At 40.1% G+C, this 16606-nt stretch overlaps 1 protein-coding gene across 4 annotated transcripts in view; it reads right to left on the bottom strand.

The window, feature by feature from the left end:
• Positions 1-16606, bottom strand: part of COL15A1 (collagen type XV alpha 1 chain) — a 378174-nt gene that overhangs the window by 249215 nt on the left and 112353 nt on the right. For 2 of the 4 annotated variants that reach the window (XM_075586144.1, XM_075586145.1), the window contains exons 1-2: positions 14822-15432; positions 1478-2025 (exon numbers count right to left, since the gene is read on the bottom strand). In XM_075586144.1, coding sequence (XP_075442259.1) covers positions 1478-2025; positions 14822-15167 — 894 coding nt within the window. In that variant the 5' untranslated portion in view covers positions 15168-15432. Of the gene's footprint in view, positions 1-1477; positions 2026-14821; positions 15433-16606 lie in introns of those variants that run through there. The other 2 variants (XM_075586143.1, XM_075586146.1) reach the window with 2 other exon arrangements.

The following is a 16606-nucleotide window of genomic DNA, read 5'->3' as shown; positions in this document are numbered from 1 at the left end:
TTCCTAAAGCCTCTCCAAAACCCAAAACCTTCCAAAGTCACCAACCTCATAGATCCAATTCCATGATTCCCCATCTTTCCAATCCCCTCCCTCACCCCACCCCCCAACGTCCATGACATCCCCTACCCTCACCCCTTCCTAAAGCCTCTCCAAAACCCAAAACCCTCCAAAGTCACCAACCTCATAGATCCAATTGAAACCACTGTCCCCACTCTCAGATCCATCACCATGCCACCGACCAGATTAAATCCAGAGACCGTACCCCATATATATATATATATATATATATATATATATATATATATATATATATATATATATATATAAAATCATTTACCTCATCTCCGAAGGAGGAAATAGCCATAACCATTCATCAATATTGGGCCCCCTGCAGCATTAGCCTCTGATGCCGGGGAATGATGCCGCTATTGGGTTCCCACGGCATTTCCCGGCATCAGGGAAAATAAGTATGGCTACATCTGTATATGCCAAGATTAATATGATTATTATAATGTAAAATGATAAATATATATATATTATGTAAAAACATACTTAGTTTTATTAAAACTGTTTGTGGCAAAACATGCGCTGTACATTAACCCAGGGAAGATAGTAACCATCTATGTGGGCCCTTGTGGGTTAACTCAATAAGTTGGTAGTTCTTAGTGGGAGTGGTCTTACAAACAGCAGTCATGCTATACAATTTCAGGATCTAAACTACTGTGCAGTTTTTAATGTTTAGTGATATCGTTTGTAACTAATAGTAGCTAAAGTAGCCTACTGTACAAATCATAATATGCATCAGAGGAAAAGAAGCACCAAGTTGCAACAATTTTCACAGCAAAATTAAGCCAGTAGTTTGTTAGGGGTTAATTCAATATACTCTGAAGTTCTGCTCTAAAGTATATTGAATTATCCCCTTAATGAGTTGTAATAATGTTTTTTTTTAATAGTTGAAATTACTGAATGAATTATACTGTTACAAAATTATAGTACACAATAAAAAATCCATCTACATCCACTCAAGTTTATTATAGGCAGAATTGCAAGTAGCATTCCAAAATGCTAAGCATTTCTGCAAACCTATAAATATACTTCCTGACAAGAAAATAGAAGCAAAGTAAACTAAATATACAGTTGTTGCGCCTGTTATTGTACTCGGTAATGCGCGTGGGTTGGAAAAAACGAACACAATATTACAGAGCGGTTCTATTTAAAGAACCATACAAAAATCCTGAGGAAAAATGCGTTATCTATGATCACGTAATGGTTTATTGGGAACAATGATGTCCATTACATCTGTAGTTTATAGTTGCACTTTGTGTACAAACAGGGAGACAACATTTGGGCCAAGTCTATACCTTCATCAGGGCCCTTAGAAAGGAGGGAAGTAGGGGAATACAGTTATATACTTATATTCTGAATATTACAAGTTAAAAATGGATAGAAAACAAATGACATATACTGTAGTACTTACTGTGAATTTTTCCAGTCCTGTTGCACCAGCATTTCCAACAAATATACCAGAATTGAGTTCAAATGTCAAAGCTTCTGCTGACCTTTGGAAAGGAACTCTGTGATATTCTTCGCAGTCCATGTATAGAACGATTTCATTCCCCAGAGCGGTCATTGTAAAACGATTCCACTTGTTTGTCATTATTGGTACTTTAAAAGACGCTGCTTCTCTGGAGATCTGTGACCCAGGCTCTGTGTAGTACATAATTATTCTCTGTGTTCCATCTTCAACTGATGATAGTCTCATACCCAAGTAGATGGTCTTCTGAAAGGCATCTGTTATGGCAAATAAAACACCTCCCCGATTGCTATCAGGCTTTACTGTAGCAATAACCGCAAAGTCCCTAAAGAAGGGCTCTGGAATAAATGTTCGTGTAAGACGGCCAATATTAGTATCTGGGCCAAAGCTGTAAGCTGGGAACCCTTCGTATCCAGTAATAAAAAAAACAGAAGGTGGAAGAGGAACTCCAATCAGCTCCGTGAGGTCAAGGTGTCCTCTAGATCCTCGTTCTGTAAAATAAAACAGGGAATGTTGGTTATACAATAATTTGTACTGTTATAGGTATATTTACCATTTCCTAAAAAGTTGTGAAAAGGCCAGCATATTTTTCCTTCTATTTGTTTAGCACTGTTTAGTAACAGACTACAAGTTTTTTTTATGAGTACCAGGTACTGATATCCATAAGCACCACCACTAAGACAAGGGCACATGATAAATGAGTAGCTAAGTGGTACAAACACTGCTGTTCAAATATCAGTATCAGCTCTCAGTCTGACCTCTCAGTCTGTCACTTTATCATATTGTGCTTCATACCAAGGCCGGTTGGAAGTTTGGCAGGGCCCAGTGCAGAGTAAGTATGGCGAGGCCTCTTACCTCCTCCAGACCCGGTATCTCCTCGAGCTAAAATATGTCGCCATGATGACGCAATGTCACGTGATGCGTGAGGCATCTTGCTCGCCCTCATGCCATGCGATGTCATATTGTCATGGTAACACGGCATGGCGATGCATCATCACATGGTAGCAAGAGGAAATGCTAGCACTTAACATGGCCCCGTGCTCTCCCTTGGCAATCACAGTTTAAATCTTAGGGTGGTTAATGAAACCACCTCAACAATAAACTGTGATTACTGAAGTTGGGTAAGGGAAGAGCGCGGGGCCTCTGTAAGCACGGGGCCAGGTGCCGTCGCACTGATGATAGCTCCGTCAAACTACCCTGCTTCAGACATCAAAATTAGATTACAGGTTCTTTGGAGAGGTATTAAATGTGCCTGCCAAAACATTTACAAATAAGCAATAATTAAATGTATGAGCTCTATTTATAAATATATAGAGAGGTACGTTGTGGCAGGACGGCCTGTGGCTGAGGTCAGACAATAGTCCACACGTGTAGCTTCAGGTTAAAGCAAATGTTGAGTGGTTTTATTTCTCCACAGCATAACTAAACATGTGGACACACTGTCCCTTTAAGGCAACACAAAAGCAAAATAACATCTACTCCACATTGGGAGAACTTACTACTGTAACAACCCAAGCCCTATCTATCAGGCTGGCTGGCTTAGTCCAGTAACCAAACTTTAAACATACACCACAACAGTCAGGAAAACAATATTAACAGTTCTTATTGTGGTTTAGGGAGAGTTGTGAATCCATCTGCATAGCAGCGTGCCTAGGATAGTCTGTAGCATGAGACAGCCTCCTAATATCTCATGCTGGTTGTCAGGTGTGTCTGCTCACTTCCTGATTGCCCAGCTTTTTTATATACATTTCATTTTGTATATTTTATATTGTTATTTCATTGTGCATTAATTTGGATATTAGCACTGTTCTTTTTTTCTGTCCATATATATATATATATATATATATATATATATATTATTTTGAAGAAGGGGCAGGAGGTCTTATTCAATAATAGAATTTATTGAATTTGATATGAATAGTAAAGCAACAAAGAGCCTCAATCGTTATTGAAATGCATGTGTAGTGATCAATGAGATCTGTCTATAAAGAATCTTCCAAACAGTACTCTGCATGCCACCTTTGTAGAAGTACACACTATGGGGGTTATTCATCAAGCTCTGCTACAGGTTAATTCACCACGGGCTAGATCCTCAGAAATCCATTACATTTGTGCTAATTATGGGTGTTACTTAAATAGGTAACGTCCGTTATTTCTCCTCAGTTTATTGCAGCTGTTAGAAAAAGTAGCAGAGGATTTTCATTACGCAGAGATGCGTTAACCAATACACTGGCAAAACGTTAACGTGCGTTACAATTACCGTACATGCGTTAAAGACGCGTTACATAAAGCTAATGCAATTATTGTTATAATATGGAGAAATTTCAACATTTTTAAACACATCTATAAATAAAGGAATATTTTGAAATATTTTGGATTATAAGCACTTTACCCGCCTATTCAAACTGAATGTGCACATTTATAAGTTGTGTAGATATTAGAAGAATCCAATAGACAATGTAGAACTTTGAAACATGAAACAAGGTAGCCTACTCTGCATTCACCAATGAAATGCAGAAATTGCCCTTCATTGACTTTCGTGAGTAGCATATCATTTTCCCCTGCTCCTCACAAGCCCTTTTGTAAGTACAACATAAATACATAGGATCATATTTTTAAACATATTTGAAATAGTTTGTAATGTTCCTAAGTCATCATAAAAAAATATAGAACCAAGAATTCTTCAAGCAATTTGGCATAACCCAACATGCTCAATCCAAGCCAAATCCATCTGACAATAAAACCCTTATTCTTCCGCTGTTTCCCTAGTAGATTTGGAATCAAGCTGGAATGCTGGAATCAACAAAGGAGCTTCATAACATTTCACAAGCTCAGGCCTTTTCAAATGTATCCAATTTTTACAGTTAATGTAATGGTCAACATATTAATAATAGTAATTGCCCTTGTTTTTTTTACCTACTATTATAAAAAGTGCCAATGTATGCATAGAGATATTTATTATACTTATCCAGTAAAGAGAATTTGACCTTCTTTTAAAGCAGCAGTCCAAGCTGACGTTTTTTATTTTATTCCCCCCCCCCTTTAATATGTGCAATCAATACGTTCCACACAATAAAAAGTAATTAGCTAAGTTGCTGATTGATCCTTTCTCATGTGATCGATCAACGAAGATTTGGCTCGGGGTTCACTAAATGGCTGTAAGTGCAGCAGAAGAGGACCAAAGATGCAAAGTTCTGTGGGGAAGATCTTGTGACCAGGCAGTCACTAGATACAATTGGTACACTGCTAGAGACAGGGCAGGGCTAAAAAAGGGGTGTTTCAGAGCCTGTTTCCTAAGAGGAAGGGGATGTGACTTTGGAAATGGTTGCTATAGAAACAAAAAATGCTTGTTATATTATAATACATTAAAAATGTAATTCAGAGTTGTTGTGTTTTTTTTAACTGCTACAAATATTTTCTCATAGTACAGAACTGATTTATTTAAAAAAAACACATATAGGATATTGTTGGTCTGCAGTTTTAAAATGAGTATGGCAAAGTAAATGCATTTTTTTAAAATTCTGAAGAGATCATGGAAGGAAACCTCTATATAATAAGAATACAATGAAGAATGAATAGAGACGTTACAAATACCTAACTATGGCAGATGTAGACAATAAAAAGGTCTAGTATATGAAAATGTCAAGGCTAGCAGTATTGTGGTTACCAAATTCTTAACAGTGCAGGTAATAAACAGTTAACCTTTTCCTCATAAATTGGTAAGTACAGTATTCAGTCTTTAGAAAACCAACTTGGTTTTCAATTTGATGGAATGCTCTTTTTCTTTCTGTGTTGTTAGTCACAATAAATTAAAGGAAGGTTAACAAGAGTCATTTATCAAAGTCTTGTACCAAGAGAAGAAACAAGTGATAAGACTTGATGTCATTAAAAAAAACTGCTGATCTTTCTTCTCCAGTGAGACATTGAAACAAATCCTTGCTAAATTGCTCATCTATATTGGTTATTTATACACGTAAAAAAAAAAGATCCAATCCCCCTAATCTAAAAACATTTAATAAATCACAAGTCACTACAAAACGAATGATCTCGTTTAAATAAATGGATCTAAAATGTTCCAGAGCGCATGGAAGACGGCTTTTCGGCATGGAGGTGCTGCTGGGCCTCTTTCCATGTTGCGGCGGTTGTTTATTTGTGATTGGCACAAGCATGCACGCTATGAAGATTTATTATCATCGGCAGCTGATAAGTATTGTCCTGATTGTCCTGATTGTCCTGATATAGAAAAATGGACGCTGCAGAGGAACAGAAGAGCTATTGATCTGTTTTCACTGATTACTACGTGGATGCAAAGACGAAAGTCTCGGCGTACATTCGAGAGGAAGTGGATGCAATAACGATAAGTATCCTGCTATATACATTATGCGAAGGTCTATCATTATTGCTTAAAACAATGGAATATATGTGAAGCTGTTTGCAGAATATTTATATAGATCTACTACGGAGGTTGAGGCAGTGATAGATAAGGACTGCAAGTCACATGATTGATGCAATGGTAATACACTGGCACTTATTGATGTACAGTAAACAAACGGATATGCGTATTTCACAGTAATAATGCGATCTATATTTACCTGCAGTAGAAAGACAGATATTAAAGAAAGCCAGGTAAGGCAACCAATTATTGTGATTGATTTCTCTTATAAGGAATATCCTCTACATCAGGCCTGCACAACTTGTAAAGCGAGAAGGGCCGAACTGCTCCAAGGAAAACAGATTCGGGCCACATGGGTAAAATCATCATCATCATCATCATCTCTCCCACAGCACCTCTCATCATCATCATCATCATCATCCTCATATCTCCTCCAGCACCCCTCATCATCCTCATATCTCCCCCAGCACTCATCATCTTCATATATCTCCCCCAGCACCCCTCATCCTTATATCTCCCCCTGCACCCCTCATCATCAACCTTTACAAGACTCACCCTCTATCTCACACCTCCATCTTTCTCCCTCACCCATACACAATGCTCCCCCTCCACATAACACACAATACCCCCCTGCAGACCACACACATCCCACCCCCCTGCATCTCACCCCCCCTAGACCTCAACTCACATCACCCTCCCCCTGCACCTCACCTCACCCCCCCTGCACCTCACCTCACCCCCCCTGCACCTCACCCCCCATGCACCTCACATAATAGTCCTGCACCTCACATAACCCTCCTGCACTTCACCTCACGTCACCCCCCCTGCACCTCACATAACCCTCCTGCACCTCACCTCACCCCCCCTGCACCTCACCTCATATAACCCTCCTGCACCTCACCTCCCTCCTGCACCTCACCTTACTTTCCCCCCTACACCTCACATCACGGCAGCGCAGGCAGCGGGCACAGGAAGTGCCACACGCATAGAGCGTGCAGTCCTGAGAGCAGGCTTGAGGGGGAGAGCAGGCTCAAGGAAGAGGAGGAGGGGGAGAGCTGGCTCGCGGGAGAGGAGGGGGAGAGCTGGCTCGCGGGAGAGGAGGGGGAGAGCTGGCTCACTGGAGAGGATGGGGAGAGATGGCTCGCGGTCGGGGGGAGAGCATGCGGCCCGCGGGCCTCGTGTTGTGCAGGCCTGCTCTACATGACTGTAAAGTTATTTTAGCGGTGCAGGACTTTCTCATCATGGTGTACTTTGTACAAGATCAACTGAAATGTTTACATATGGATGGGATTACTGGACTTTGATACTCACATTTGTTTGATGCAGTATTACTAGATTGTGGTCAATTTATTAATTTGTATAATGTATACTATTTAGTGCATACTATTGTTATTATAACTAGAATATACAGGAATTTGGCTTTACTTCAATTTTGCCAGCAGTTTAATTAGTGATATATACAGTATACGGTTAGGTCGTCTTTCAATGAGACTAACCTGTAGTGAAATTAGATTTATTTACATTAGAAAAGAGGCTTCTAAGAGGGGATATGATGCCTATATACAAATATATTCGGGGACAATACAAGAAGCTTTCAAAATAATTATTCAACCCAAGGACAGTACAAAGGACTCGGGGCCATCCCTTAAGGTTGGAGGAAAGGAGATTTCACCAGCAACAAAGGAAAGGGTTATTTACAGTAAGGGCAGTTAAAATGTGGAATTCGTTACCCACGAAGACTGTGATGGCAGATACAATAGATTTGTTATAAAAAAGGTTGGACTTCTTTTTAGAAAGGAAAGGTATACAGGGATATACCAAATAAGTAAACATGGGAAGAATGTTGATCCTGGGAGTAATCTTGGAGTCAGGAATGGATTTATTTTTCCCCTTATGAGATATCAAATTATATTTCACTGGGGTTTCTGTTTGCCTTCCTCTGGATCAATATACTGTAAGTATGGATATAGGATAACGTTTCTGTCGTCTAAATTTACCATAGGTTGAACTTGATGGGCGCATGTCTTTATTCAACTTCATCTACTATGTAACTATATATTACTCATATTCACACTGTTTGAGGTTAGCCAGGTGTTTTATTCTAGAGATGGCCATCTCAATATATCCTTTTAGTGGTATTTTTATATACCTTTTGTAATATGTATATTCATGTAATACAGTACATGTGTTTTTGATATTCAAACTGCCATCATTTGTGAGTTCTGAAACCCCTTAATCTTAACTCGAATACTAACACTACCCCCAACCCTAAAAACCTTAAGCCGTTACCTTAACCCCTTACCCTAATCCCCTACCCTTAAAAGATTAACCACTTACCCATAACTCCTTACCCTAAACCCTTACCTAATTCCTTACCCTACAGAGAGGAACCCATTACCCTAACTCCCTACCCTAAAAATCAAATCCCTTACCTTAACCCGCTACACTAACTGCTAAATTAACACTTTAATTAACTCACCATGGTGAAGTGGCCGGTGGCTGAGTGTCCAGCGACAGAGCGGCTGCAGTGGAGGGTCCCTCGCCAGTTGGCCGCGACCAAATGTCTGATTGCATGCAGATGTAGCTAACGTTATTGCACCTGCTGCACCGGGACATACACAACGCACCAGCAGAAGGAGCAACCATTATTTTACTCAACCTTGCACTAGAAGGGAGCGGGGGTACTGTACTATTTAACTCACAGGAGCTCATCACCGGGTGCATTAAAGTGGCAGCATATGTATTAAGGCTCGTTGTGTCAAAGACGTGTGGGGGGGTTTGTATTTAACTTAATTTACATAAACAAATGGTAGTGTTATTGGGGGTAACCATCTTACTCCCCCCTAATTCTGTGACTTCAAGTTACCAAAGCATTGCCAGCCTGGTGCAGGCATAAGAAACTTTAATTATTACACCTCATGAATAGCGCTGCTTATTGAAACCCTCCTGAATATTATTCCCTCACACTATGGTCATTTGAATATACTTAATAGACAAAAGACTAGATAAGAAAAGTAATATTACAGTGCTATAAGCGTACTGCGCTGTGTCCACACTGTAGGTAATATTAACTTAGTCCCTTTGAGTGAGCAGTAGATACGTGATCTCTAATAGATACTCCCTCTGCACACCTACTATATTATTATTATCGTTTATAGTAAAGCACCAACATATTCCGCAGCACGGTACAACGGGGGTACAGAGTTATGTATTTTACATCAACAGGATGACACCAAATAAGGACAAACAAGAGCAAACAGATACAGAAGGTAATGAGGGCCCTGCCATGAGAGCTTTAAGTATAGAGGGAATAAGGGGCAATGTTGGAACAAAAGGTGTGGGACGGAGCATGTCTCAGGATGAAGTATGGTCTAGTCGCACAGCTGATCCCCTAAAGTTTGGAGGGGGGTGGATGATGGGTTTATACCAGATAGGCTTCCTTGAAAAGGTGGGTTTTCAGGGAGTTTCCAAATTAGTTTTTACTATATGAACATATAGAAAGATACTGTACCTCCCACAAGCTTCAATTATTAAAAACTCAGTTCAGGGGATATGGATCCAGTGTCACAAACTGGAGTCTCCAAAACAGGTGCAAACTGCATAATTAGAACTCTGTATGATCTGCGTAAAGGAATCAAGGTATTTTGCTTCATTGTTTGCTCCAAACTGCATTTTAGGGAGTGGTTACAAGAGGAGTTAGGGGAGGAGATGGTCAAAGTAAGATTATTAGGCGACTAATCAAAAGTTGGGCCTTCAACTGTTGCAGCTTTCCTCTCTTCATATAAATCCTGCACCTAAGAGATCTGCGCCAATTGTAAGTAACAAAATTATCTAGCTTGATACCAACCGATGAAGCAAGAAGTACAGTCCCCAGCACCACGGATGAACAATAAAAAGTCTGTGATGCCTAGGGTTGCCAAGTGGCTTCTCCAAAAAAAAACAATGGCGACTCGAACAAGGAAAGTCAGTGTGGAGGTATGTTATTTATAAATGATCTGACCGTTACTCAATTGTTTCAAAATTTCACTCCAACAATGCACCAATTTGCACCATTTTATATTCTATTTCATCCAAAAATTCTAGGGAGGGGTCAACGACCTCCCCTGAATTTCATTCCCTCACACACCCTCATCTTCTCACACACCATCCCTTCCTACTCTCTCACCCCCCTACTCTCATACTCTCACATGCCCCCTCATCCTAATACAGGACAGTCCGGTTCAATACTGGACACCTGACAACCCTAGCCAGCACTGGGGACAGTGTCTGCTGCGATGGAGCTGGAGGGGGTCCATGCTTCTGAATGGGACCCTGCAGCTTTAATCCTTTGGTACAACGACCACTGCGGTCATGTGACTAGGTGTGACAATGGAACAGAAGATAGTTACAACCTCTATACTGCATGCCACAAATTGAGGCAGATTAAACATCTGCTCCTTGTTCTGGAGAAAATTGCATACTTTGTATGCATATATATGCTGAATACAGTCACTTTTCAGTGTTGGGTGTGTTACTGTAGGTACAGGAGGTAAAGTGTCTTGTACAGTATCTTAGAGCAGTTTATGCCAGACATTAGTTAGAAATCGCTGGTACATGCCCTTTATCACCTGCTGCTGCCACCATTGTGGGGCTGTTTGTTAGAAATGTAAAGTGCATAAGCAGATGATAATGACACACAGTTTCCTTGAATATTATTTCCCAAAGTTTTGTGCCAGCAAAAAATTCCTGCAATAAAATCAGGGCTAGTCTCCAGGATAAACCTAAAAGAGTGAAAGAAAACAGGTTTACATATATCTCTTCTAAACATCGATTATTCATATTGAGGAAGAAAGTTAAAAGCACAGAACTACAGTAGATACAGTAACACTGGGGAAAGTTAGATAGCACCACAGATGATGGGTTAAATTATGACACCTTACAGTGCTGCGGTAAGAGCTCTTACAACCCACTCCTCTGAAAGTGCTGTAAGATGTCTTTCAATTTAGTATTGTTTAGTAAATATGGCCCCGTACGTCATTCTTCACAAAAGGTATTAGCTCATCTTTCCCAGGAAGGGTTGGCAAAAGAGAGAGGCCCATATAGGAAATGAAAACTGTCAAAATTCCTGGTGAAACCAGGTGTGCTAATGCAGCGGCATACAAAAAGGTGCTTTTTTTGTTGGTGTGTCTGAAACACAATATATTTAGGTGTATTTCTACTGTTTTAGAATTTGGCACATGCTGCATTACTATTCTGTGCTAAAAAAAAGAGGCGTATGCCCCCTGTGATGTGACAGAGAAAACCAATGCAGAAAAGCATCAAGCCTCACATTCCTTCATACATAGACCTGCGTCGCTATGCAAGTGTGTCCCTGCCCTCTCTCCTGCCTCATGTCAGCGCAGATGTGGCAGAACATGGTACATTAGCATAGACAGTGCCCGTCGCAGTTATATTTTAGCGTGGGTTGCGACAAAGTAACGACTCTGGCATGCACCATTTCATAAATAGTGCCCTTCATGTTGCCGTTTGCTACTCTTTGAGCCACCTCAATATAATAGAAACAGATCTGAAAAGGGACTGGCCTGGTTCGGTATCACAATGTGACCCTGAAGTTAGTTTGTTGTTTGTAGGATGTTCAAACCTTGCTTCAGAATTCGGTCGTCCATTTTTAAAGTCTTGCTTTCCTGAGTTACATGATATGTTTCTTTGCTTTTTATCTTTGGCAAAGTCAGATGCAGTATTAGTAGCTTAGCAGAGCCTTTCCCAATCCCCCAAATGGAAGTGGGGGAAGAGTATCCTTTCTCTCCCTGATCTGCAGGATATTCCTCTGGCATGCTCCTTCTGATGCTGGGACAAAAACAGCAACAAAAGCATTTGCCAAATACGCAGCGCTTTCTTTTTTTATTCTTTTTGTTGTGCACACATTGAAACATTGCTATTAATCCAAAAATACATATTGTATAGATGAAATAGCATGCTTGCAATAGATTCACCATTTCATAGAAGCTTTCCGCTACAGTACCAATAACAATTTTACCACTGTCTACTAACCGTTAATCTATTACTTTAAGGGCAGACGGGAGGGTTTCCCACCTGTTCAGATCCAGGAATACATAAACACATATTTCACCTTTCTCATATCTCATTTTGTCTTTGTGTTCCACCCTTCTCAACCAGCCGTCTCCTCATTTAAACCCATACGTTCCATTTCTCTGACGTATAATTTATCTCCTCTTAAAACATGCTGTCATTCTTTTTGGACTTGCTGCAGGTCATTTAATCTTGCAGCCATTTCGACCCTTGAGCTAATGGCTCCTGGACTGGTGGAATCCTCAGTTGTGGCCATACCACCCCACATGCCTTCCAATCTGTCACTTCTGCACACACAAACCAAGACACCGTTGTGGGTGAAAATTGCCACAGCATTTTTATTGAGAATCTTATACATACATTAAGTGGACCTTGCAAGCACAATGTACAAGTTCCAACAACGTGTACACCAGTCACCAGTGGTACCTGCTCTTGGTGGACCAATCCAAACTCCATAAACAACATTCCATGCAAGGACACTACACCCTGACTTCACCCTTGAGTACTATTGATTTTTAGTGCATGTCTCGTGCAAGGTCCTTCTGCTTCTGGGACAAAAATAAATAAAAAGGATTTGCACACAAATTAGGTTGCTTGCTTGCAATAGGTTTCCCATTCCATAAAAGCTTTACACTACCACTACCTGATGCTACATATAATGTGACAAAACTACACAGTGAAATACTTATATATTCTCTTGAATAAGGGTCATTTAGTTAAACCCTTTGGCCAAAGTGTTATAAGCCTGCAAGCCACATGAACTAAATGACCCTTATTCAAGAGAATATATAAGTATTTCACTATGTATTTTTATCGTATTGGATGTAGCATTGGGCTTTTCCGTCTTTTGTTCTATACATTTGGCCACGCTCAGGAGCACTCCTTTTGACACACACACACACACACACACACACACACACACACACACACACACACACACACACACACACACACACACACACACACACACACACACACACACACACAAAATAAAAAATGAATAGACGATACCGTTCTGTGGTAAATATGCTTTTATTTGTGCGAGCTTTCGAGATGCACTGATCTCTTCTTCCGGTGGTGTTACAATGGATAAAGCAGGAAAGGTTAAACTTACAAACAGTGCATATACTGTAGGAATGTTATCTGTGACTGAAACCTAACACCCTAATACTAAGCTCGCACAAATAAAAGCATTCCGTTAGCCACAGAACGGTACCGTCTATTCATTTTTGATTATTAAAGCTCAGCTAACACACACACATATATATATATATAAACAGTGTTCGACAAACCTATACATTTGCACGCCCCGGGCGAGTGAATTTAACATCGTGGCGAGCTCCTATTGGCCCAAGCAGCACACGTGTGGTACTAGGTGGCGAGTAGATTTTTTTGTTCGGCGAGTAGATTTTTTGCTGATTTGTCGACCACTGTATATAAATATATATATATATATATATATATATATATGCAAATACAACTGTATGCTCATCTGCATGTCTTAGGCAGGTCTGCAACCCCGCCTTTCCCCATTATCACCCAGCATACAGCACTTCCACTGCAGCAAGGGATTCTGGGAAATGACATGCAAATGAGCACACAGTGTCACTTTTTGCCTCAAAAACCATTTTTAACATGGTTCCCTATAGGCTTAAGCTTGCTGCATGGTCACAGCTTTGAGCACAGCCAGGGTTAAGGTGCATACCCAGAAAATATATATACAGTAATGTGGTGGGTTTTGTGGTTCTGAGCTTGCTGGGATTGTGTGTTTATTAACTAGCACTACCTACTTAGCCTTTAATCCATTAAGTCAAGGGTGGGTGTACCAACATGCTCAGATCCAGGACCACTAAAATATTTAACTTCATCACATCTCATTTCCCCTTTCTGTTTCACTCCTCTCCAACAACCTTTTTCACATTTTACTCCATGCTTTCCAGTTCTTCAGCCATATCTGACCAATAATTTATTTCCCATAAAAATATAACCCTTTTTGCCCTAGCTACAGTTCATTCAGACCAGCAATCATGCCCCTTTGTGCTAAATGCTTCCTTTCCAGTAGCAGGCTTAAGGCATCAATTCCACCAACCTAATTTCCTTGTTTGAAAAGTAGGCAGAGTAGGAGGATAACTCTAGAAGGATAGTCTAACAGCAACAAAATATACGGATTGCCAAAATACAGGTGTAGTCAGACTTACTTTCTCTGAAGCCATGGCAGAAAAAAACTAAATGCAGCAGCTCCAGGGAAGTAAAAGCCATGACTGTGCTCTGGAGGTTCTGTGCTTTTGGACCAGAACCCCACAGAGTTAATCACCCGCTGCTAGAAGTTGCTGTCAAGTTTCCACAGGTATACCCAGCATTGGGGAAAGTCTCTCCAGTACATCTGGATACTCACTTATAGTTTAGTCAAGGGCCTCCAAGGATGACTTTTTGCCAGTAGGTGTCATGTTGCTTAGGTTAGCATGCACTGCTGTCAGGCCATCTAGTGTGCCAATTATCAAGTAGTGGCAGAGTAGCTGACACCGAAACCGCTTTTCTAATGGTTAAGGTATCTTGAGCAATCAAAGCTTTCCTAATGCTTTGTCTCAAGGCAGAATGTTAAACTGGCCAAGACAACACACATTTCATCCGCTCTTAATACTAAAGTATCGCTACCTGATACTATAGTAATAGATACATGTTGTGTCTTCAAAAACAAACAAATATATCTGTTATGAACACTAAAATAAAAAACCCTTTTTAAATAAAATTACAATGAAAGACATACAATTCTACTGCCCTATATAAAATATAATTATTACTTATTTTGCTCACTACTATGTTACCTGTTTTTTTATATGGATATTTCTTTTTCTTCTGCTGGTCCAGAGATCCTGGCATTTTTCTCTGAGGAAGAGATGCTGGTATTTCTGTTTGTTGGTGAGAAGCTGCTGTAAGTTCTGCAGCAACAGAAGGAGTTGCTAGGACACTTGTTCCAGCAGTGGAAGCTGCCTCTGTGCTCCTTGCCTCACTGAGCAAAACCGTACTAGCAAGGTCTCCTAATGTTAGATTTGGGGACATCACTGTTGGTGAGATGGTGGTTTCTGTATCTCCCCACCACCGCCACCACTGACCCTTTACATTCCCACATCCGATCAGAATGCAACAGCAAAACAGTATTTTACTGACCATCTTCTCACTGTTCACTAACTGACGATGCTGCTTTTCAGCGTGGCAAAGTTCCTCTCTGCTTGCAGTTCTTAATTGCTATTTCTAACATCTGCATCTGGTAGTTGGTTCCTTCATGCTTAGTATGGCTTAGAGAAGATCAGCCAGTTTAAGGATTCTGAAGAGTTTACTGTAGAATGTACAGTCTCTGTCTCTAACCTTATTCCTTGTGTTATGTAGATGTGAAGCCAGCTAGTTCCCCACGTCTTTTCTCATGTAAATTTAAGGGAATGCTGTCCAGTACCAAGAGGAGTTTCCTTTGTGCACCAATCAACATACACTTAAGAAATTAATCTTCACCTCATGCAGCAACAAATAAGGTTTTATCGTGCAGCTGAAACTATGTTCAGCACTTGGTAAAGCGTATTAGGACTTGTTAAAGCTTACAGCTTGAAATAAGAATATTACATCTAATTGAGAAAGTAGAGTCTTTGCCCTCGCCTTGTTTAAACTTGCAGAGTTCTGCATGTATACAACCTTTTTCTCTGTAGCAACTAAGCTTAATGAAATTAAACTGTCTGCTTTCTCGTGACAACATTTAGTGATTCCATTTTTGGCAGTACAGTAAATTATTATTAAGCCCTGTAGGTTGTGTGAAGAATAATGTTTGGAACTGCCTAAAATCAGAAGGGTTGGTCTGATTAGGAAAAATGCAGCACAGGACTCATTTACAATGTCAAAGAAAAACAAATATATTTTCCAAAAAAGCTAAATCACTACCAGTGCCATAACTACCACTGTTGGCGGCCCTGCTAGCATAAATTACCATCATTATTGTGGCTGTAATTATTACGTATGCATATGCTCTGGTGTGTATAATAATAAAAATAATAATAACTTTATTTCACATAGCCCTTTTCTCCCAATGGGCCTCTAAGAGCTTCACAATTACAGTACAGTGCATTGAATGCAGCACATAGGATTTCTACAGACACCGTCTCTGCCCAGGTTCCTGTGATTCAAACTACTGTCATTGTTTACAGTCAGTGCCTTTACTCACTGAGCCGCTCCTTTTATGTTTTTCACCAATTTATTCATTGACAGCCAAGATTATGTTTTATTTTTTAAAGGAAAGTGTTATTGAAGGCTATAGTGGTATCTGATGGATATAGGTGAACATTTATTAAACATCACAGAAGGATAAAACATCCAGGTATTTAGACATCTGACGTCATTACTTAGGGTGGCAAACATGGGAACACAAGCGGTATGATTTGCTGTTTCACTACGTGACGCCAAAACAGATGGCATGTGATGATGACAGACTCCATAAAAGGGCCAACGCCTCCCATGCCACCTCAATTGTCAGTGTGGCGAGGACGTATAAGGATGGTTCCCACTAAGAAGAAAAGAAGAAAGAAATCAAGCAACTGTGGATACATTGACTTCAATCACTTATGAAA

Source organism: Ascaphus truei, chromosome 2 (genome assembly GCF_040206685.1).
Source record: "Ascaphus truei isolate aAscTru1 chromosome 2, aAscTru1.hap1, whole genome shotgun sequence".
Lineage (NCBI taxonomy): Eukaryota > Metazoa > Chordata > Amphibia > Anura > Ascaphidae > Ascaphus > Ascaphus truei.
The sequence above is the reverse complement of the archived record's forward strand: the minus strand, read 5'-3'. Positions and strand labels throughout refer to the sequence as shown.